This window comes from Pseudorasbora parva, chromosome 25 (assembly GCF_024679245.1).
Source record: "Pseudorasbora parva isolate DD20220531a chromosome 25, ASM2467924v1, whole genome shotgun sequence".
Taxonomy (NCBI): domain Eukaryota; kingdom Metazoa; phylum Chordata; class Actinopteri; order Cypriniformes; family Gobionidae; genus Pseudorasbora; species Pseudorasbora parva.
This window is the reverse complement of record NC_090196.1, coordinates 15,761,745-15,786,705: the sequence shown is the minus strand read 5'-3', so window position 1 is coordinate 15,786,705 and position 24,961 is coordinate 15,761,745. Positions and strand designations below refer to the sequence as shown.

Here is a 24,961-nt window from a genome sequence, read left to right as displayed (position 1 = left end):
GTCTTAACTTTAAAAAAATATATTCCTACTTGTTTAAAAATGTTCAGAGAACATTCAAACTTTCTCATGTTTCCAAAAATATAAAATGTTCACATAACCAAGATGTAAAAAAAAAAGATGTTTTGAACGTTTTAAGAAAAGTCAAAAATAACATTTTCAAAACTTACGCTAGAAAAACGTTCCTAGAACATATTTTTTGTTAGCTGGGTAGTTGCCAACCTCTTTGTTCTGTTGAGTCTGTTGCCACCTCCACCTCCTCTTCAGAGCTTCTCTCTCTGCTCCGCTCTTCATCATGGCATACAGACTCTTCCGTAGGACCAGATCCCGGTCATGGAAGCCCCACATTCCTGGAACACATGGACAGCAGAACATACATGACACCATAGTCAGAAACACACAACAGCGGAAATGAACTTGTATTTCTAAATCACATCATATGAAATCTGAGACTGAACTCTTTTGTCCAGATGTTATAAGTGTTCATATAATACATGTGACATTTGAGTATGAAAGTGAATTCTGCAGGTCTCACCTAAAGAAGCTGCATGCAGAAGGCAGTTGCCGTCTCCTGTTGTGGCTAACGGCAATAGCTTCTTACAGCTGATGCACATGGTGGACCACCAGTTCAAACGACCTACGGAATGGTTTAAACACACTGATATAACTTAAACATGGACTTCCAAACACACTCTCAAAAGTAAAACTAAACCTTAAAAAGTGAATAAAAACATGAGGACACTGATTGGCCATCATGTGAACAGCGTCGGCCAATAGTGAGCCAGCGTTCTGATGTACGAACTGGAAGTGCTACACTGTGTTTACAATGTGAACAGCGTTGGAGACTGACATGAAAGAGAAGAAATTGTTGAATAAAGTTGTTACTTTTGTGGGTTTTTTCCATGCAAAAAGTATTCTTGTCGCTTCATAACATTAAGGTTGAACCACTAGAGTCACATGGGCTGTTTTAACAATGTCTTTACTACCTTTCTGGGCCTTGAAATTGAGAATAATGTTGGAGTCTGTAGTGCGTCATAAAATGGATTTCATCAAAAATATCTTAATTTGTTTTCCAATGATGAACGAAGGTCTTAAGGATTTGGAACGACATTAATATTTAATGACAGAACTTACATTTTTGGGTGGACTAAGCCTTTAATACTATAAAGCTGCTTTCTTTAAATCAAACTAGTGTATCAAGTGGTCTCTAAACAAACGTGACATGACTTTATTGGCATGCTGAATTGCCAAGCCTGTGCAAACATATCCTCATCACTACGATCAGATGCTTTCTTAACTGCTGGTTTCTCATCGCAATCAAGAATAACTTTGCAGCTAGTATATCAGAGCTTTTAGTTATACATTTCATCACATGCAGTAGCAGAATAAGCAGTCCTCTGCAGCTCTCGGCCCTGAGGCGGTTTGCACTGGGCATTGACCTATCGCCCACTCTTTTCTCTGGAGCTGGTGAAGCTCACCGCGGGCGAACGTCAGTGCCTCCACCCTCAACCCCTCTGTCCTCCCTTGGGACAGGGTCTTCCTCCCACAGTCCAAAAGCATTTCCAAAAATCCTGAGGCCATGTCCAAACAGTAAGCATTTTGCTATAGTATTATTTAGCTTGCCTGGAAATGCGTCCTTGTAATATTTGATCTTTTTCTAATTAACTATATAGATGTACTCTAGTTTAAAACATGCGCCAATTTCTTAGAAAGTATTTTGGTTTTATATGGTTTTGTACCACTTTTCAAAATCACTTACAAGAGAAGATTACATTTAATGACTCTAAAAATTTAACTATCAAGTGTAAAAAATAAGCATATTTTTCTAACATATAAAAAAAAACAAATTCAAGGTAATTTTTAAACATTCAATTTAAAGCTGAAGTCTGTAACTTTTTGCGCTCTAGCGGTTAATAAACAGAACTGCATGTGTCTTGCGGAAGAACATTGTAGCTGGAGCTACTTCTCTCCATTTGTGTCTATGAGATTGCAGTGGTACCTACCAGTCTGGCCTGAAAATAGTTCCAATATAAATCCTTATTATAAGTGTACCATAATTATTCAGGGGAAGACGAAAACATGGTTTGGAAAATGGATTCATGTTGTGAATTCTCATTATATCATTTTTGTCAATCTTGAACACACAAAAAGTTACGGACAGCAGCTTTAATACATTTGAATTAAATGAATTCCTAAAAAATATTTACTAAACTGATCTAACCCTGCTTCTTCATAAAATTAACTTATTTATGAATAATAATATTTGACTTTGGGGGTCTCTTTTGGGTCCTCTATGATATAATTTCATGTTTTATGAATTTTTGTTGATTATTCTATGACTTAACTTTAATAGACATATATAAATAAATGGAGTCATGTCATTAAAGCCTACTGTAAATGCAATCTTTGTAATTCCTCCTTTTATGTTTCACTAATGAACTTTTGATGGCAGTTAATAATGGCAGAAATTTACTTTTGGATGAACTATCCTTTTAAATCCATTCTAAATGTCTAAATGCATGAGCTATGTTGTTTGGGAAGTGCAGGGACAAATCCGAAATCGCCCCCTATATTTTCAAACAGAGCATTATTTGAGGGCACAGCCATTTGTAGTTAGCCTGACAAGCCAGACCCACATCAAGATGTTTGGTCTGGAAACTCACCATTGACAGGGCTCAATCTGAGGGGCGGGATAAACGGTTGTCTTTCAAACTCTCTCTGCACGCAATAGGATAGCGCTACACCAACCAGAGCAACGAAGGTGAAGCAGAGCTTGTTGATAGATTAAACATTCGCCGTAACCAGTCAGTAAAACTCCGAACACATCTTCCCTTTTTAAGAATGACTTCAGTGCCGTTCTTTGTCCTTTTCTAAGAGAAAAGCTTCCCTCCCAGTCTTCCAGAGTCGCGGTCAAAGCTGATTGGAAAGACCGGCGTTCGCCAGTTTCTGTGTTTACTAGAAGCACTCAAACGCAACTCGGCCGTCGTCATTATTGCCCCGCCCACCGACTCTATACACGATGTGATTGGCCCGGCAAGAGTTAGGCGAATACGGCTCAGAAGGGTATTGAGAGTTGCTAGACGACACTCGCGGGCAGATTAGATTTGCTGCTGCTAGGGTACGTCTAGATTTCTAGGCTAATTTGTAGTGGTGTCCAAAACAATATTGGATGTTATCTAGTGCACTCATTCTATCCCACATTGCACTGCAATAATGAGTGTACAGTCAATGTACACTCAACGGCTGTCCGCTCACTCGTTTTCATTCACGCCATCAAGTGAACTTTATTAGTGGACTAACGTAGGGGATAGTGATTGAGGGTTTAGGGGGCGATTTGGAATCCAGCCCAGGTTTGTGTTCATTGGTCCGGTTGGCTTTGCTGTTGATCCAAGATCAGGGATTAGTTTGATTCTGTTGCTGCTGTGGTGTAGTCTTACGCAATCTAATCTGACATTAGTATTGATCATGAATCTGTGTTTATCATCACTGTAATGAAGGGCTAGGTCACTGATCTGAGAGCAGCGTTTGTGGCTCACCGGCCTGCTCCAGGGCCACCATGGTGGATTGCTCGATGAGGTCACGCTCGATGAAGCTGCGGAAGTCCTCGCTGTACACGCTCAGGTCGGGCAGCTGGAATGTGTAGATGGGCATCTCCAGGGGGAACTGCTCCCTGGCGCAATCCCCTGACACCTGAAGACGCGCCAGGGACATGATGGCAGAGCTGGCATGGGAAATGCCCCGAGACAGACGCTTCTCTAGAAGAGAGAGATGGGGGGGGGGGGGGGGGGGGGTTGTTAAATAAAAACTTTCTTAATAATGTTCCTGGTCTTTTAATGTTTAAAATCATCACGGCACAATCCATCCATCCATCCATCCAATCATAATCATCTATCTATCTATCTATCTATCTATCTATCTATCTATCTATCTATCTATCTATCTATCTATCTATCTATCTATCTATCTATCTATCTATCTATCTATCTATCTATCTATCTATCTATCTATCTATCTATCTATCTATCTATCTATCTATCTATCTATCTATCTATCTATCTATCTTTCTGTCTGTCTGTCTATCTATCTATCTGTCTGTCTGTCTATCTATCTATCTATCTGTCTGTCTGTCTGTCTTTCTGTCTGTCTGTCTGTCTGTCTCTCTATCCATCCATGTTAATTATAAAAATAAAAATAAATTCTCTTTTAAAATGAAAAAGATATTGCATTTTGAATCACAATGAAATGTGAGTTATGACTTCTTTTTTTTTCTTTTTTTTTACAGTGATGTACATTCAAGTGAAACAGATCTTTTAAAACAAATACAATGTAGGAGACTAGGTTCAAATGTAAAATGTAAGAGACTTGGTTCAATCCAACTGTTTTTGACTGGATGGAGGCAGATCTGAATGCGAGCTTCATGTCAATTGTAAAAGAAAATTGTAGAGTCAATTGTAGAGTTTCTTATGTCCGGCATATGTCACCAAAGAGAAGTCTGTCACTTTACCGTTATGAAATATAATTTCACTTACTCTGTGCACCATAGAAAAGCATCATAAGCTAAACAGTTTTTAGAGATAAAACTCTTTACATTCGCATCACAGAGAACGATCTACTCGGTAACCATGTGTTAATTACTCCCACACTCTCAGTAAAAAAGGTACAGTTCTGTCACTGGGGTGGTACCCTAAGGTTCAAAAGTGAAAAGGTACATTTTTGTACCTTACTAACCCCTAAATGGTACATATTAATAACTTAAAAGGTACATATCAGTACTTTAAGAGTGCATATTAGTAGCTTAAAGGAACATAGTAGTACCTCAAAGGTACATATTAGTACCCTTTTGGTTTTGTACCTTAGGGTACCGCCCCAGTGACAGCAATGTACCTTTTTTTCTGACAGTGTAGGTTCATTTTTCACCGGAGTAGTCCATTAATTCACGTGTTCACACTTACAAATAATCTGATAGAGTAAAGTAGCATGCATTTTTGGTGTGCTGCCCGAGGAGATGGCTCAGAGCTCGGTATTTTGGCCCAAACCCAGAGTACCCCCCCTGTATTTCTGGTTTAGGATAGTAACCAGATATGTGTGAGGAGATGAGGTGGTGGAGGGATGCTGAAAACTGGAACATAGGTGAGTTGACTGTGTATTTTTATGTAGGCCTCCACACATGCTGATTGGGTAGTCAAGTTGATTACTGACTGCTGGTTGGAATAATGTGATGACTGGATATATGTCACATGCCTGTCCTGTCTTGTGTGCACATGTGGGTTTTGTCATGTCTTGCATGTGCTACTGTCAACCCCGCCCTTCTTGTTATCTGATTATTGGTTTATTTGCCCCACCTGTTCTCCCTCATTATCTGCCTTGTTTGTTCCCTTTATAATCTCCTTGTGTTTGTCAGCCTGGGTTGGATCCTTGTGTGTGTAATGTCTGCGTCTCCCGTTCTCCCTGTGATTCTGTTGGTTTGTTTAAGTTTATATTTTATTATTCTATTGTGTGTTTTTCCCCCTCGTGGGTTTTGTTTTGAGTTTATGTTTTATTTGTTATAAATAAATATATCCTTTTCTGCACTTGAGTCCTCGCACCATTTCCTTTGTGTGAACGTGACAGAAGGATCCAACCGTAGAGGACTCAGCAAGAGGATTGTTTATCTTTGTTTGTTTGCTCTTTGGACTATGGAGCTAACCAGGCACGTACAGGTGATGCGGCAGGTGAACTCTAAATACATCCGCCAACAGGGGGCGGGTGTAAGAGAGTTCGCCTGCCAATTCCTTATTGAGGTGCATCGCCTGTACCTCAATGAGACAGAGAAGGCAGAGGTGTTTAACCTCTGCCTGGACATGCCTCTCAGCCCCATGGAGGTTGAGCGAATGGGAACCCCGGACTTTTGGGAGTTTGTGGAACAGCTGGACTCCAGTCCCTCTAGGACCAGGGGCTGGATAGCTCCGGTGGTTCCTGTTCCAGTGGCCCCAGTTCCAGTGGCCCAAGCTCCGGTGGTCTCTAAGAGGAGGAGGAGAAGGAAGGCTCCCTCCGTGCCTGTTCTTTTGGTCCCAGTTCCAGTGGTCCCTGTGCCGGTGGTCCCAGTGCCGACGGATCGTATGCCGGTGGTCCCAGTACCGGCGGATCGTGTTCCGGTGGTCCCGATTCCGGTGGATCGTACTCCGGTGGTCCCAGTACCGGCGGATCGTGTTCCAGTGGTCCTGAAAAGGAGGAGGAGAAGGAAGTCTCCCTCCGTGCCTGTTCCGGTGGTCCCAGTTCCAGTGGTCCCTGTGCCGGTGGTCCCACTGCCGGCGGATCGTGTTCCGGTGGTCCCACTGCCGGCGGATCGTGTTCCGGTGGTCCCACTGCCGGCGGATCGTGTTCCGGTGGTCCCACTGCCGGCGGATCGTGTTCCGGTGGTCCCTGTGCCGGTGGATCGTGTTCCGGTGGTCCCTGTGCCGGTGGTCCCTGTGCCGGTGGATCGTGTTCCGGTGGTCCCTGTGCCGGTGGTCCCTGTGCCGGTGGATTGTGTTCCGGTGGTCCCTGTGCCGGTGGATCGTGTTCCGGTGGTCCCTGTGCCGGTGGATCGTGTTCCGGTTGTCCCTGTGCCGGTGGATCGTGTTCCGGTGGTCCCTGTGCTGGTGGATTGTGTTCCGGTGGTCCCAGTTCCGGTTGTCCCTATGCCGGTGGACTCTGTTCCGGTGGACGCTGCTGGGCAGGAGATGCCTCCCAGGCGCCCTGCTCTCACCGCGCCTCCCAGGCGCCCTGCTCTCACCGCGCCTCCCAGGCGCCCTGCTCTCACCGCGCCTCCCAGGCGCCCTGCTCTCACCGCGCCTCCCAGGCGCCCTGCTCTCACCGCGCCTCCCAGGCGTCCAGCTCTCACCGCGCCTCCCAGGCGTCCAGCTCTCACCGCGCCTCCCAGGCGTCCAGCTCTCACCGCGCCTCCCAGGCGTCCAGCTCTCACCGCGCCTCCCAGGCGTCCAGCTCTCACCGCGCCTCCCAGGCGTCCAGCTTTCCGTGCGCCCCTGAGGCGTCCTGCTCTCCGTGCGCCCCTGAGGCGTCCTGCTCTCCGTGCGCCCCTGAGGCGTCCTGCTCTCCGTGCGCCCCTGAGGCGTCCTGCTCTCCGTGCGCCCCTGAGGCGTCCTGCTCTCCGTGCGCCCCTGAGGCGTCCTGCTCTCCGTGCGCCCCTGAGGCGTCCTGCTCTCCGTGCGCCCCTGAGGCGTCCTGCTCTCCGTGCGCCCCTGAGGCGTCCTGCTCTCCGTGCGCCGCTGAGGCGTCCTGCTCTCCGTGCGCCGCTGAGGCGTCCTGCTCTCCGTGCGCCGCTGAGGCGTCCTGCTCTCCGTGCGCCGCTGAGGCGTCCTGCTCTCCGTGCGCCGCTGAGGCGTCCTGCTCTCCGTGCGCCGCTGAGGCGTCCTGCTCTCCCTGCGCCGCCCTGGGTGCCTGAACTTTTTGTTTTCCTCATGTGTCCCTTGTTGACCCCTCCCTTGTCTGTTCCTTCCTTGTCTGTTTCCCCTGTCCCTCCCGTGCCCCCCTGGTCTGCCCCGCCCGTCCCGCCCTGGTCTGCCCCTCCCGTCCCGCCCTGGTCTGTCCCTCCCGTCCCGCCCTGGTCTGTCCCTCCCGTCCCGCCCTGGTCTGTCCCTCCCGTCCCGCCCTGGTCTGTCCCTCCCGTGCCCCCCTGGTCAGTCCCTCCCGTGCCCCCCTGGTCAGTCCCTCCCGTGCCCCCCTGGTCAGTCCCTCCCGTGCCCCCCTGGTCAGTCCCTCCCGTGCCCCCCTGGTCAGTCCCTCCCGTGCCCCCCTGGTCAGTCCCTCCCGTCCCGCCCTGGTCTGTCCCTCCCGTCCCGCCCTGGTCTGTCCCTCCTGTCCCTCCCGTCCCTCCCTGGTCTGTCCCGCCCGTCCCTAGTGGAGCGTCTGGTAGCCGCTCCTTAAGGAGGGGGTAATGTCACATGCCTGTCCTGTCTTGTGTGCACATGTGGGTTTTGTCATGTCTTGCATGTGCTACTGTCAACCCCGCCCTTCTTGTTATCTGATTATTGGTTTATTTGCCCCACCTGTTCTCCCTCATTATCTGCCTTGTTTGTTCCCTTTATAATCTCCTTGTGTTTGTCAGTCTGGGTTGGATCCTTGTGTGTGTAATGTCTGCGTCTCCCGTTCTCCCTGTGATTCTGTTGGTTTGTTTAAGTTTATATTTTATTATTCTATTGTGTGTTTTTCCCCCTCGTGGGTTTTGTTTTGAGTTTATGTTTTATTTGTTATAAATAAATATATCCTTTTCTGCACTTGAGTCCTCGCACCATTTCCTTTGTGTGAACGTGACAATATATCATTTGAACTTTGTACGAAATAAATATTGTTAATAAACATCATACATTACAAGGTCAATAAAATTCTAGAATGAAACAAGTAAGATGAATAGTTCACAAGCAGATCAACATGTATTTAGAAAATAGATTTAGGTTTCCATTTCATGCCGGAAATATAGAGAAAACACACCAATAATTCAAAACACTGATTAGTTTAGCTCACCCTGAGTGTTGTCCTCTTGTTTCTGGGGGCATTGCTCAGGCTTGCTGATGTGCTGCGGGGTGCTGCTACGCTCCGGCTGCTTGTAGTAACGGCCCTCATTGAAGACGTGGGGCAGGTTGGCCGTGTGGACCTGCCGGAGCTGCTCATAGTCATTGAGAGCGGCGCTCAGGTCCCAGTTTTTACCTGGTCCACCACAAACAAACAACAGTGTTCATGATTACATGGTGAGAACATGCTAATGCTAATGCCTAATGCTAAGTCATAGGATGCAGCCTTTAACTTTTACTGCAATATTATTTTCTCTGCTGCTCTGCTAAGTCCCATAATAAAATATGTGACAAAAAAACTCCCTCTGTGTCTTTCAAACTCCCTCTGCATGCGATAGGATAGCGCTACAACCAGAGCAACGAAGGTGAAACAGAGCTTGTTGATAGATTAAACATTCACCGTATCCGGTCGGCAAAACTCCGAACACATCTTCCCTTTTTAAGATAGACTTCAGTGCCGTTCTTTGTTTTTTTCTCAGAGAAAAGCTTAACTCCAAGTCTTCCAGAGTCGCGGTCAAAGCTGATTCGAAAGACCGCCGTTCGCCAGTTTCTGTGTTTACTAGAAGCACGCAAACGCAACTCGGCCGTCGTCATTATGGCCCCGCCCACCGACTCTATACACGATGTGATTGGCTCGGCAAGAGTTAGGGGAATACAGCTCAGAAGGGTATTGAGAGTTGCTAGACGACACTCGCGGGCAGATAAAATTTGCTGCCGCCAGGGTGCGTCTAGATTTCTAGCTAACTTTTTAGCGGATGTGAAGTAATAACTTATTCAAAATAAGTACCTACACAAGAGTGTATGTGATTTCAGACGCAGCCATTGTTAGCTAATTCAAAAACAGCACATCCTGTTTAATGGTACAGACAAATGAACTCAATCGGCCCCTTGAGGACTGTAATTTGTTAACGCAACAAAAATCTGCAAATTAGTCCTTTGTCAAAGCTGCACTATGTAATTTTTCCATCCGCTAGAAGGCACCTATTCAAAACAAAGGCGTAGTTTGATGACGCCAAATTTGAGCTCAGAATCTTGGGACATGTGGTCTTCACCTAGCCTGACAAGCCAGACCCACATCAAGATGTTTGGTCTGGAAACTCACCATAGACAGGGCTCAATCCGAGGGGCGGGATAAACGGTTGTCTTTCAAACTCCCTCTGCACGCGATAGGATAGCGCTACACCAACCAGAGCAACATGAAGGTGAAGCAGAGCTCGCTGACTGATTAAACATTCGCCGTATCCGGTCGGCTAAACTCCGAACACATCTTCCCTTTTTAAGAATGACTTCAGTGCCGCTCTTTGTTCTTTTCTCAGAGAAAAGCTTAACTCCAAGTCTTCCAGAGTCGCGGTCAGAGCTGATTCGAAAGACCGCCGCCGTTTGCCAGTTTCTGTGTTAAGTAGAAGCACGCAAGCGCAACTCGGCCGTTGTCATTATGGCCCCGCCCGCCGACTCTATACACGATGTGATTGGGCCATCCAGATTCTGAGGAATACAGCTCAGATGGGTATTGAGAGTGCCTAGACGACACTTGCAGGCAAATTAAATTTACTGCCGCTAGGGTGCATCTAGATTTCTAGGCTAGTCTTCACCTCACAGCTGGTGGAAAAGAATCAGGCTAGGACTCAGGTAGAAATCATGTTTCATGGATTCGATTATTAACGTTACTGTAGTGTGAAGCAGAGCAGGGCCGAGTGTTGAGGAGCTGAGCACGGCCGCTGGAGAGATTTTTGCCGAACACACGCCTCACTAGCAGCGGGACTTTTATTATGACGGGACACAGTCTCGGGGCCATTTCCGCTTTTCCGGTCATGAGTGTGAGGTAACACAGCTCTGTTTATCATATTAGAAACATTTAAGTGTGTTTAAAATGATGTTTTGACATTGCTCTGTGCGTTCGCTCAGCGGCTGCTGTGACACTTGTTCACACTGCTAAGAGTAAAGCGTTTCTGCCAAATAAAACCGGAAACTGAGGGTAACGCAGATACGACGCAATTGAGAGGAGACTCTCTCAGATGTCCCGGCTCCTTGGTTAAAATAACAATATTCGATATGCGATACGATATTGCAATTAGTGTGTAAAATCTATTTCAATAATATTTTTAAAAATATTTAAAAACTGAGAATGAAACCATTTGCATTTCACATTCTATCTGGGAAAAGAAAGCATCGCCACAACTTCTGAAAGTAGTGACCAGCAGTGTTTTAGCCAACATTTGTGTCACACATTGTTCACGTTTCGGTGTGTGTGTGTGTCAAACAGTGCGAGACTGCAAGTTATTGCTTTTCACAAATTATTGTGTTTAATAACTCTTTTTAACGTCAAGCAAGCCACATAAGTAACAGCAATGTGCCCAGTCTATTCTCTGCCCAATGTGTGACTTAAAACGTACACTTTTTACAATGTTGAAATAGCCTATTAAAATCATTCAGATATTGCGAGCCATATGCATAATGCGATATGTACATTTGTGATATTTCGATAATTTCGATATACTGCACAGCCCTAACACTGGCCTAGTGGTTTTTGGATATTTTACTGCAAAAAATGCCACATTGTGCACCTTTAACACTCATACATAATATGATGGCCACTATTTTAAGCTGCACCAATTTACAAGAAAATAGGAAGTGAAATCAGACATTAAAACATTATGATAATATTACATAATATAAAACTATAATTAAAAGACTTGTCTTGCTTGGGTTGAAAATCACACACTGTGTTTTCTTGCCCACTAAATGGGAGGACATTGTTAATGAATGTGGCCTGGTCTTCCTCTTTCATTTTGCCGAGCCATTGTTGGAGAACTCCTGCCAACTCCCATAAGGCTCTTCAGTCTAATCCCAATTACATCACCTGCCAACACGAGTGCCACAAAACACCACATCAAACCCTAAACAATGAAGTTCCGCTTCACATTGAGCCTGATAATAAAGGGAGACAAAACACTTGTGGTTTTTCTCCAGCGTGCTCTGAGTGAAGACAATTTGATGAGAAGAAAACAATAAAGATTTGTTTTTGTTCAGTTCGTTCTGTATACAGAAAGAGAAAGTTCAAACCAAGAAAAATGGGAGGAAGATCACAGGAAAGACACAGAAGCCAGACACTCTAATGCGAAATGACAGTCACCTCAGCAGTCACCTCAAGACTCCTACACACAAACACAGCTGCTTCCATGTCCTCCAGCTACTGTCTTATCTCCGTAACCCAAAGGCCTCGCAGGGACCGAAGAAACAGGTCGGTCTAACCGTCTACAGAGAGATGCATAGTACTGCATCTGTGTACACTTGAAAAATTGTTAGGCCCTTTTAAAAGATTTAAGCATTTCAATTAATAGTATTCCATCAAATTGAATTGAATAATCCAATCAATTATTCAATTAAAATATGTAAGGATTATTCAATTACATTTTATGGAATGTTACTATTAATTTAATTTTAAAGTGTATGTGTGTTTAGTATTTGCCTATATTGTGGAAATGTAATGTCCACACTGCATTGAAAAATAATGAATTGTTGTATAATTTATACTATGTTTATTTAATATACTATATTTAAATACCCTTAAGACATATTTTTAACCTCAAACATTCATAATGTTTATAATGTGCAATGATGAAGTTGACTTTTCATGTAAATTTGCAAATATATTCAAATACATAACATTTACTGATCAGTGGCCCGTATCTAACTATCTACCTATCTATCTATCTATCTATCTATCTATCTATCTATCTATCTATCTATCTATCTATCTATCTATCTATCTATCTATCTATCTATCTATCTATCTATCTATCTATCTATCTATCTATCTATCTATCTATCTATCTATCTATCTATCTATCTATCTGTCTATCTGTCTGTCTGTCTGTCTGTCTGTCTGTCTGTCTGTCTGTCTGTCTATCTATCTATATATGTTAGATTAATCGATTTAACCGGATTTGATTTATTTACATAAAAAATATATAATTTACAATATATATATATATATATATATATATATATATATATATATATATATATATATATATATATATATATATATATATATATATATATATATATATATAAATACACTGTAAAAAATTATTTAGAAAAAAAGTTACCTGGTTGCCTTAAAATTTTGAGTTCACTGAAATAAACACAATGAACATTTTTTGAGATTCGACAACCTAAGCATATTGGGTAATTGTGTGTTTTATTTCTGATGACGCAGTGAAACATGCCAAATAGTGCTATTTTCATGATTTATCAAATTTTTATGTGGTTTAAATACAATAATATTTTGAGTTTCTATTTATTAAATAAGTGTCCTTCATTGTATCAACTCAAATTTTTTATTTCAATAAACTCATAATTTTAAGGCAACCAGGTTACTTACTTTTTTAAGTTAAACCAACAAAAACCAACAATAATTTTTTACAGTGTATATATATATATAATAACATAAAGCCAAGTGAAAATAAATAAATAAATAAATAAATAAATAAATAAATAAATAAACAAACAAACCAAAACTAAATCTGACTAAAATCTTTTAGTAAAAAAAATCTTTTAAAAGCCTAGAACACATTTTCCTTCTAACTGGCTAGTTTTCTAATGGCCAGTCTGAAGAGGGTTATTACATTCTTACCACATAAATCAATACAAATCTCATTGTAGTTTATGGATTGTACATCCTTGGACTTGCCTGAAATTTTAAAAGACATTTTAAGGTTTAATCGAATGACCGCTCAGCACCTCTGATACATGCGTTCTGCAGTTTGCTAAGCATTATGGGTCTCAGTCAATGTGCTGAAGGCGGAGGATGGCAGTGTCTGTCTGTCCTTACGATTGGATTTTGTAGACATTATCACATTCTGTGGGTGAAGTCAGACCACATAAATATAACAATGCCAGAGGTAGGTCTGTGCTTTTAAATTCTAAAGCAGGAGGTTTTCCGATTCCAAACATGGTCAAACACCTAATTTAATTAAACATGTACCATTGGGAGCTTTAACCGTTAATGTTTGACAGGGTTTTAAAGGAAAATATTCAATTCAATCGATTTTAAAAAATCAGCTTTATAATGATATATAACTAATTCCAGATATCATCATTATCTTTTTTTTCTTTTCCTTTTCATGCACACAACACTATTGGTAAAAGATCATTTATGTTTAAAGCCCCAATATATAATAATATAATACAGTTTTTCTCAGTCGCTTTGGTACATTTCTCAAATCAAACTTTGCAAAACAGTAAGTGCATTTCTCAAAACAATTTGTACAAATAGCAAAACACCATGGATAACCTGCAAAAGCCAATCTCTTACTCAAAATCCTTAGTTGGGGCGGCAGTGGCTCAGTGGTTCATGTAGGTTGTCTACAAATCAGAAGGTTGGTGGTTCAATCCCCGGTTCCACCTGACCAAGTGTCAAAGTGTCCATGAGCAAGACACCTAACCCCAGCTGCTCCCGACGAGCTGGATGGCGGCTTACATGGTTGACATCACCGTCGGTGTATGAATGGGTGAATGTGAGGCAAAATGTAAAGCGCTTTGGATAAAAGCGCTATATAAATGCAGTCCATTTAGTTCATCTCTCAAAAGTAAATATCTGTGTCAGTGCCATCAGAATGACAAGTCCTTGTGTCATTGTGTACAGATAAGAAAGTCAAATTGTTTAGTCATGTTGTCAATATAACAGTTTACTCTGGAGGGATGTTCTGATGGAAACTATGGCTAAAGTTTTGATGACAATGATTGTCAATTGTAAGTTACATCTTAGTGTATGTGTGAGTGTAATTGCAAGAATGGAATGGAAAAGAGGCATGAAATCGATCTCACGGACATTTTCCTGGACCGTTCCCATCTGGTGGAATGACCTGCCGATCTCAATTCGTGCTGCCGAGTCTGTAGCCATTTTTAAAAAACATCTTAAGACACATCTTTTCCAATTGCACCTGACCAATACAGAATAGCACTTACTGATCACCACAGCAACGACCAAAAGCGCACACTCCTGGATCATATCTACGTCTCTCATCCGGATTTGTGCCTTCAGGCAGGTGTGTTACACAGTTATCATAACTATCAGAATCCAGTGTTCTGTATTTTGCGTACGTGAGTTTTTGTTGTAGATGGCTATTGCTGCGCGTTTAGCTAGAATGCCATACAAAACCAACCCATTGGGCCACTGAATCCGCATTAACGACAACAGCTGGGGCAACAGCCATAGTCCTAATGGGTTGTTATCATGGCTATCAAAATCCAGTGTTCGGCATTTTGCGTACGTGAGTTTTTGTTGTAGATGTCTATTTAAAAAAAAAAAAAAAAAAAAAAAAAATGTGTACTGTACTAATTAATTGAGATTTCTTACAGCTCTTACAGGTTGTTGGCCTTGTCTGTTTCGTTGCTTCTATTACTCTCCCCTTTTTTGTAAGTCGCTTCGGATAAAAGCGTCTGCTAAATGATTAAATGTAAATGGAAAGATTAAAATGTACACTCTTACTGTTTGTACTGTATTTTATTGACAGAACATGTCATTGAGATACAGAAATGAAAAGACAGCACTCAATAACTGATTTAGAAAAAAGTCTAATGGAAATATAGAAAGTATAGAAATACGCTTGACATATTATAATAACTTGTTCAACAATTTTGCATGTAAAGACTTATGCTATGAGCTTGTGCCTAAATGTTGTGTGTGTGTGTGGGGGGGGGGGTGAGACAGAGACCCAATATAATAAATAGATCAACATGACAGAAGCAACTGATAATGTAGGAAACAACAGAGAATTGTACATAATCATTTGCATGGATGTACGAAAGCATTTGCAACTTGTTCAAAGAAATGAGAAACTGCTTTTTTGATGTGCACAAGTGACACAATGATGTGAGAATTGAACAGGTAGTTTTAAGAATTTCAATTCTGATCTGAGTGAAGGGGGGGATTCTGAAATCCACTGCCGCTTCAATATACCTGTATATATTTATATCCTAATTAACTTTATAATCAAAACTTTAATCAATATTTATCCTATATTATTATAATGATTCTATCCAGTTATGATTTTGCTTTGTTTCTTGTTTTCTAAAGTGTGTATTTGGTCTCTGAGGAGTGACTGAGGGTCTGGCCTAGAGATGTGTGATGTGTCACTTAACACTGGCAACAAGGTCATGTGTTTGGATTTTGGAGGTATCACACACCCCTAACATGTCAGGAGTGCAGTAACAGCGTTTGCTCACTTAGCCCGGCTTCCAGATATGGAATATGGATTTGTCTTTCATTTAATTTAATTTATTTTGTTTTATTCCTTTTATATTTCCTTTTACTGAAACACTAAAGACTCAAGATGAATATTGCCTGTACTAGTGTGTACCTCTCACTGAAAGAAAGCACATGTTATCAGTATGTTTTGGGTAAGAACTAGTTAGAGCTGGAGCTTAATCAGCTCCAACCTTGGAGAGACTGTGTATCTGTGTATGTGCGCAATATTCTGTGTTACAGATCAGAATGGTGTACAATGGGCACCCTAAGAGATGGGTGGACTTGTTGTTCTGGGCAAGCTGGCGCCTGCTCCAGATCTGGAAGGTCACTACAGGCCTAATTCTGGGTGAGAGCATCAACAAGTGACACGTCAGTGGAAACGTGCATCAGATTAACTGACTCGAGTGGAAATTTACCATGACTGTGCATTGTCTCTGAGCCAATCAGAACCATCCACATTGCAGTAATGACGTGGATAAGACCTTGAAAACGGTATAACTGTTGGGACAATTGTATGTACGATAGGGCGAGGCAACGAGACGGTGAGAGAGGGAGCGCGGCCTACGAACTCCTTGTGAGACTTGAAGCTGGCTTCTGCTTTTGAAACTGCAAACTATTCTTAAGTAAATTTTTCTTTTAATTAATTGCAATCCTGACTCTTTGTCTTCATTTCTTCACTACTGGTCCTGGGTCATAAGCTGTTAACCCCTAACATGAGAAATGTACCAAAGCGACTGAGAAAAACTGTAATTTACCTGCTGATATTATGCATGCGATTTGACAGCACTAACACACACACGCACACGCACACACACACACACACACACACACACACACACACACACACACACACACACACACACACACACACACACACTTTTAGGTTAAATGAGAATATTTACAATTAATCGATTTGACAGCACTATAATTATATTATTATATTATATTACTTTGGATAAAAGCATCTGCTAAAATAAAAAAATGTAAATGTATATTTCAGATTCTGTAAGCGCCTGGCTGTAATTCAAAGTTAGAGCGGTGCAACCAACTTCCATTCTAATTTCCTTGTTCAAACGAGGAGGTAAAGAATAGAACTGGACAACTGAACAACTCTCATTTGGTGCTCTTCTGTGTCTTTGCTAATGAATGAGGACATTTGCAGTCCTTCTCAGGATGTTCCTTTGGTAATTAACCTTTTCTTTTCCCGTTTATCAGCCACTCAGCTTCATCTACCTTGGGAAGACTTTGTTAATACAGTGACGTGCGAATGGTCAATCACCCATGTGATGTGAAGGGACGTCACACTGGATATCTCACAGTGACAATCATGACTGCTTCTAAAAAATGAAAAGCTTACTGTAAACTGACTACATACTGCACACCATGCACTGTATTCTACTAGTATGGTGTGTAAAACACATTATTTAACAACAAATGCTTAAAACAGTAGTGTACTACATGATATTTGCATACATACTACAGTACATACCGCAGAAATAAAACTATAGTTGTGATACCTTATCAGTCCTTTAGAGGGTGACAATACACCCCTTACAAACTACAAATATAACTTCATTAGTGACACAACTGAAGAATTTTCATATTATATTTGTATGATAGGCTGAGTTGAACTGCTGTCATGAAGTGCCATCTCTCAATCACAATGATGACTCTCTTAATGGAGCACAAGGCTCACACCAAAATGTCTGCCAGTATCGGCTGAGTCATTTTTCCCAGAACAACCGCACAGAGGGCCTGTGCCTGAGAGGAAACGCTGAGGCCCTTCCCACTCAGCTTTCCACAACAGCTTCTGTGGCGGTGGATCCGCAGGGAACTGATGGAGGGCAACAACAGCCAGGTGGGATGACGTGTTAATGATGAGTGGCACTGACAACCGGGGACAAATCCTTCCACTGCCACGATCTATCAGTCAATCAGACCTAAACACAGCAAAGGATCGTTTGAGCCTTGTGGCAGATCTTTGATCTGATCTGAGGGCAGTTTTGTGAGGTTTGGTGGATAAGTGAGAAAAAATTACTAATTTAGTTGTAATTTTAAAATATATTATCTTGAATAATGCACTACAGTTAAAACTATATATATAAAGTACCTTATGTGCTTTAGTATGCTAGTCAACACACAGTACACCGACTGTAGACATCATTAAATCCTGACCGATCTTCACAAAAACAATTTTAAATGTCTGTGGATGAGCTATTATGTCATATTTGGTACCATTTGGAAGCTTAGAGTCTCTACTTTCTGGACATATGCATCACTTTGGCATTTCTTTTGGACAAAGTAATGTATTTACACTAAATTACTCTGTTGCCATTTCCTGGATTTGGATTTGGCCTACCCAAATTTGGGCCCAATTTGGGCCTACCCAAATTGAAAAGCCTCCCATACACACATACAGTGGTCTAGGTTCAAAATGTTGGTGTTATTTTACAGGAAACCCTTTGAAGTTACATAAAACACTGCTAAAAGTGATAAACATGTAAGTATATGTTGTCTAAGCTGTTATAACCCCCCAAAAAACTAGGCGATTTTTTTTTTTTTTTAATAGAAATTCATTTTTAAAAGTGTGTAACTCAGGCCCTGTGTGTTCTAGCACCCTGCAGACAGTTTGGGCTGTTTCCAGCATATATAATTAATTTAATGACACTGGGATATTGCATTTATCTCACTGTATATGGGGATGGGAGGGGGTGGTGGAGGGGGGTAGCAGGGAAAGGGGAGGGGGTAAAAAGGGGTGGGGGGGGTACCATCCCTTCAGACCCATTTGAGTAAATCTTGCATACAACATGACACAGACAAACTTCTGTTTCCCACTATTTTCTAGAATTTAGTGGAAACAGCCCAAACTGTCTGCAGGAACCTGGAGCACACAGGGCCTGAGTTACACACTTTCAAAACTGAATTTATTTATTTTTAAATATCAAAAAGCTCCTACTTTAAATACACTTAAGTAGTACTCTCTTTAAGTACACTTAAGTAGTCTTTCACTTAATTAAAATTATATTATCTACAAGTACTTTTAGGATTGGAAGTACACTCCATGTCCACATTCAATACAATTAAGTGCACTTCTTTTTACATGGATATTTAAGGGGGAAATGTCTATTAAATTATATAAATATAAAATATTTTATATACAGATCTTATAAGAATTATAAACCAGCTGTATGTTTTTGGTGAAAAAGCAAGTATCTCAGAAAGGGCGACACCATCAAATGAAATACTTGTTTTGCAAAAACACTATGGAATAAAGTCTCAAATGAACCTGTTATTTGGCATTTAATTGAAATGAACAATAAAAAAATGGCTTACACTGCAGTTATACATTTAAGTACAGAGTAATATTAAGTAACTACATGTAGGTTTACATTTACACTCTCAGAAAAAGGGTACAGTGCTGTCACTGGGGCGGTACCCTAAGATACAACATTGAAAAGGTACATATTGTACCTTACACACCACTAAATGGTACATATTAGTACTTTAAAAGGTACATATCAGTACTTTAAGAGTGCAAATTAGTACCTTTTCGGTTTTGTACTTTAGGGTACCGCCCCAGTGACAACAATGTACCTTTTTTCTGACAGTGTAGTTGCATGTAATTATACACAATGTATAGTTATTACTATAGTAACTAGATGTAACATATGTAACAAAGACCTAAACGGTAAAATAAAGTGTTATCAAATATTGTTCAAATGAATCAGGCTTCCCAAAGCTACTTGGGAAAGAAAGACATTTTATGAGTGCGTCTTGAGGAGAGAGTTCTGGGTGGAAAAAAACCTGACCTACAAACTGCTGATCAGGAGTAACTAGCATAAAAGTAATGCTAGCTATACGTTTTTCAGTAGCATGACTAGCCCAGCTGTTTTTCCAGTTTTGGCTAATTTCCTTAGCTCACTTGGGCACAGAAGATATGCTTCTGTGTGGTATAAAAACACAAAACAATAAAAGCAACACAAAAATCAGTGTTTTACTGTAAAAGCTATGTTACTTTGAAAACATCCTGGCAAGTCATTCTACTGAAAAATGTAGCTAACTTCCCTGCTTTTATGCTAGTTACTCCTGATTGTTAGTTCACAATGTATTTTTCCCCAGAAGTCTTTTCTTTAGACACACTCCACAGACCACATGAGGCATCTAACACCAGGATCTTAGTAAGGGTGAGGGTTGAATACTGTGCACACTGTACACTATCTGAGGTTAGATCAGTAATTTCTTTGCTAGTTCTGATACATCAACAACTAACAGACCCAATCCGATCTCATGGCAAATTGTATGTATTTTACAAGGTGGCTAATTCGACCTCACCTAATTCGTATGAATTTGTACAAATGACTTACCCCTTACCCCACCCCTAAACCTAACCATCACTGGGGTTTAGACAAATCGTTTAAATTTGTATGAGTGACGAGGTTCGCCACTTAAAGTATGCTACGTAAGAATTGGTTGTGGGATAGTGTTAATAGAGTAGATGCAAACCCATAAATTTCACACTATAAGCTTAACTCTGGCTTAATATTTTAGCTATAAAATTGGACTCTTGGTCATTATAATGTGTTTTGCCATTTCTAAAAATTTAATTAACCTCTAAATGGATGAATGTTTTGTCAATCATTATTACATATTCGGGTCTTTATAGCGACCCGGATCTCTAACACGGATAACATAAAACTTTGATATTAGAGTAAAAATTACAGAAAAATAAAATAAAGCATATTGTTTTACCTTTTGGAGCTTGGAAGGGTTCAGTTTGAGCAGATGTTTAATACCATCATCACTGTCCTCGTCAGAGCTCATTTCTGGCTCAAATTCCCCATTCTCAAACATATCCTTTTCAAAATCAATATTTGTCAATCACTGAGCCATTTCAAATTTTGCTGATGATGCTTCCTATTTTTTTGTTTTCTGCCTGCGGTAACTGTGAGGGGAATGTCACTTTATTATTTGTCAGACATTGCCACTTTGTGGAATAAAGATCAATTGCACTTATTTAGTCATCAAAAATTCAATTATTGTTAAAAATATAATAACACACCTTGGTCATTATAGTGACCCTATTATATATTTTTTCTTGTTACATTGTTTATAATGAATTGATTGAGCAATACCAAGAAGGTTGATGTTTAACTTAAAAAAATGAATGCGGAGGAGGGTACGGGTCACTTAAGACCTGAGGTATGCGTTAAAAGGGTTAAATGTTGTACTTCAGACGTAATTCTGCTAAATATGTTTATGGTTGTGAAAAATTAAACATTTCAGCATTAGAAAAAGCTGCATAGGTCATTATACAAAACCATCTGCAACATTTTAATTGGAAAGTTAGTTTACATGGTTATAAAAATAAAACCTGTGACCTGTAGAGAAAGTTCTGTGTAAGTTATTTTTTTAGGTTATTAATAAAACCATAGACTATAAAAATATATGGATGTAGTGTTCGTGACGTCACCCACAGGATTCTGAAGAGCAGTTTTGAAGCGTAAAGTAGAGACGAGCTGACCGTTGCCATCTTGGCAACCCGTCATCGCGCATCATCACACACGCCCGGATAACATAAAATGGGCAAAGAGGCGGGACGTGGGTGGAGCTTAAATGAACTTAATGACTAACAGAGAGCGGATAAATGGCTATCCACCTGTCAATCAAAGTGGCCACGCCCTTAATTATACCAAACTCTAAAAAATTCACCCCATCACAGTTGTCATGAAGGGCAAAATTAGCCGTAAAGACCAAAACCACAATTTGTCCCAGGCTGTAAACATGTTTTTTTTTTCTGCTGTATAATTGGCCATTTTAACATGGGGCTCAATAAGATTCTGCTCCCTTCTGCTCCCTTCAGTCGAGGAATCGCAGTTTGTGTAACATCCGTATTGGCTTCAACAGAAACTGCAGGAGGTTGCTGCTTGAATAAAACCAAAAAATAACTTGTGGGGAATATGCAATTTTCATAAAAATAAAAACTCTGTGTTTTTACATCATCACTTAGTATGATTTATAAGCTGTCTTTGTGGGGATCTTTTGTCTTCACAATGTAGGGTTTACCTGGGCCACACACACACACACACACACACACACACACACACACACACACACACACACACACACACACACACACACACACACACACACACACACACACACACACACACGTTGCAGCCACTTCATTTTGATAGATTAAGCAGGTTGGTGAGTGTTTTTTTCTGATCCAGCATTTATTCTCCATAAATCATGTCATACATTGGAGTGAATGCACTGATCCAGCTATTTTAGATGTTGCATAAGCAATCCTATTATCTCTGTGCGAATGTGCACTTAAACCCATCTCTGAGGACTTTTTGCTAATATAACAGCTAAATGATTCTAGCAAGTATGATTCTCAGTAAAAGATCTAGGATCAGCCCCTCCCTGCCTCAATCTTAGCCTGACAAGCCAGATCCACATCAAGATGTTTGGTCTTGGAACTCACCATAGACAGGGCTCAATCTGAGGGGCGGGATAAATCCCTCTGCACGCAATTGGAAAGCGCTACAACCAACCAGAGCAACGAAGGTGAAGCAGAGCTAGTTGACATATTAAACTTTCGCCGAATCCGGTCAGCACCCTAAGAATGACTTCAGTGCCGTTCTTTGTTCTTTTCTCAGAGAAAAGCTTAGCTCAAGTCTTCCAGAGTCGCGGTCAAAGCTGATTCGAAAGACCGCCGTTTGCCAGCTTCTGTGTTTACTAGTAGCACGCAAGCGCAACTCGCCATCATTATGTTGAGCCCCGCCCACCGACTCTATTTACGATGTGATTGGCCTGACCATAGTTTGGTTTTTACAGCTCAGACTGCATTGAGAGTTGCTAGATGATACTCGGGGCATCTAGATTTCTAGGCTACCTCAAGCTCTCTTTAGCAATCGGAAGAAAAAAAACACACAAGACCGTTCTCAGATCAGTACTAACTGCTCTACCACGAGGCACTGCTGTGAGAGTGAGGCTTGTTATTCACAATTAGCTATTTGTTAATGCTCTTTTAATGGCCCCACCGCTGACATTTCACTCCAACAAAAACAATCCTGCCTCTAACAAGCTGTAGTTATGAATGAAAAGGGTATGAAGTGCCTTCCGTCCTCCCCCTAGATCCCAAATAAATGTCTCAGCTGCAGTCAAGCAAAACATACTTTGTACCCGCAAAAGCTTGGGGGGAAAAACCTCTATCCACATGTTTATTAGGTCTGGAAATAAAATGGTGATTTTCTCCCACTGTGGGGTTATGTAATCCATTGTATCATAGGAAGCTTATAAACGTGAGGCAGTTCCAAGAAGAAAAAAAACGTCAGGAATGTCCTCCTCATCCTGCACATGCGCTCGGACAGGTTGAACGTTGGGAACTTTTCTCTGTCATCTCCTCCACGCATACGTGCAAGAAGAAGTGGAACTATTGAACAGGGGGGGGGGGGGGGGGGGGGCATGTAATGAGACTTATAAGTGGACTTATTAGTCAAAGGCTGGCCGAAAGCGCAGACCTTGCCAGCTGTCTACAGCATCCCAGCCATAACACACACACTCTCAAGTGCTCAAAGCACTGCACGGATCGTGATATTTATGTAACATGCACTCAATAACCTCTCTATATGTTTGCAAAGCCCTATTTGTGCTGCCATGTTCCTATATTACTAGGCGTTTCTGCTGCTGCATGTGTTATTTGTGGCCTGTGGAATTGTTCATTGTTTCTTTAAGTCTGATCAAAAATGATTTGTGATGAAACACCCACAACATGCCACCAATGGTCTTTGTCGCACATGCTGCTTAATGGTCTTTTGGTCAGTCACACGAGGTTTTTTAACCTAAAGAGAACTTATACAGGATGTTCTCTAATGGTTATTTTTAGGTTATCTGTAATGGGTAAGTTTAGAGATAAGGTTAGGGTTAGGAGATATAATATACAGTATTCACTGTATAAAAGTCATTATGTCTATGAAATGTCCCCATAAAACATGGAAACCCAACATTATTATATGCAATGTATAAATAAACAAATAAATACACTATATTGGCAAAAGTTAATGACATGCCATTGTTAATCTGTAGGGTTTTGTATGGAGTTGACTCCCCCTTTGCAGCTATAACAGCTTCAACTTTTCTGGGAAGGCTTTTCACAAGGTTTAGGAGTGTGTTTATGGGAATGTTTAACCATTCTTCTAGAAGCGCATTTGTGAGATCAGGAACTGATGTTAAATGAAAAGGCTCGCAATCTCCGCTCTAATTCATCCCAAAGGTGTTCTATCGTGTCAGGACTCAGTCAAGTTCCTCCAGACCAAACTCATGGACCTTGCTTTGTGCACTGGTGCCCAGTAATGTTGGAATAGGAAGGGGCCATCCCCAAACTGTTCCCACAAAGTTGGGAGCATGAAATTGTCCAAAATGTCTTGGTATGCTGAAGCATTAAGAGTTTCTTTCACTGAAACTAAGGGGCTCCGTGACTTATTCAAATGAATGATAAATAACAATTTAATGATAACATATGAGACTAAATTAAGTCAATTACAAAGCTTAAACCAATAAAATAAAAAAGGTTATAATAGTTTATGAATGTTTATTTGAAAAAATATTATAACATTTTCAGAAACATTTAAGCATATATATATATATTATGAATACACTATGAATACACTATGAAATCATAGTGAAATCAATTTTTATAGTAAGTTCATTTTAGAGTTACACATATGCTCTAATGTAATGACCTGTCAAAAATTATTTCTTGGAAATATCACCAAGGTGATGATGGTAAAGCAAAGGCCTGTTACTAGCACTGCTCTATCAGTGTCAGGCTCCAAACAGATATGTAGTATGATCATGTGATAACGTGTGATGTGTCTAAGGGGTGGGCCTCAGATGGATGTGGCCTTGGACAGGCAGCTGAGGACAACACTTGTAGCTGATGCTGAGCGAGGCCTAGCTGAAGCAGGTGTGTGTTTAGGGAAATACTGTATGTATTATATTCACCCATTTTGACCCGAGTACCTTAAAAAACTGAAAGTCAAAGTGTTATCTTATTTTTTCTACTTTCTTTTTGTCATACCACTTTTCTTTGGTTTTACAAAATCCAATAAGCTGACTCACTGTCTGCTGTCTATATGGGGTGCTCTGCCCTACA

The 24,961-nt window shown here is 41.1% G+C and overlaps 1 protein-coding gene across 2 annotated transcripts in view; it reads right to left on the bottom strand.

The window, feature by feature from the left end:
- The window catches only part of otud7a (OTU deubiquitinase 7A), a 113,261-nt gene that overhangs the window by 31,912 nt on the left and 56,388 nt on the right, over positions 1-24,961 (bottom strand). For both annotated transcript variants that reach the window (XM_067436971.1, XM_067436972.1), the window contains exons 4-7: positions 8,500-8,682; positions 3,534-3,752; positions 533-634; positions 220-347 (exon numbers count right to left, since the gene is read on the bottom strand). In XM_067436971.1, coding sequence (XP_067293072.1) covers positions 220-347; positions 533-634; positions 3,534-3,752; positions 8,500-8,682 — 632 coding nt within the window. The remainder of the gene's footprint in view (positions 1-219; positions 348-532; positions 635-3,533; positions 3,753-8,499; positions 8,683-24,961) is intronic.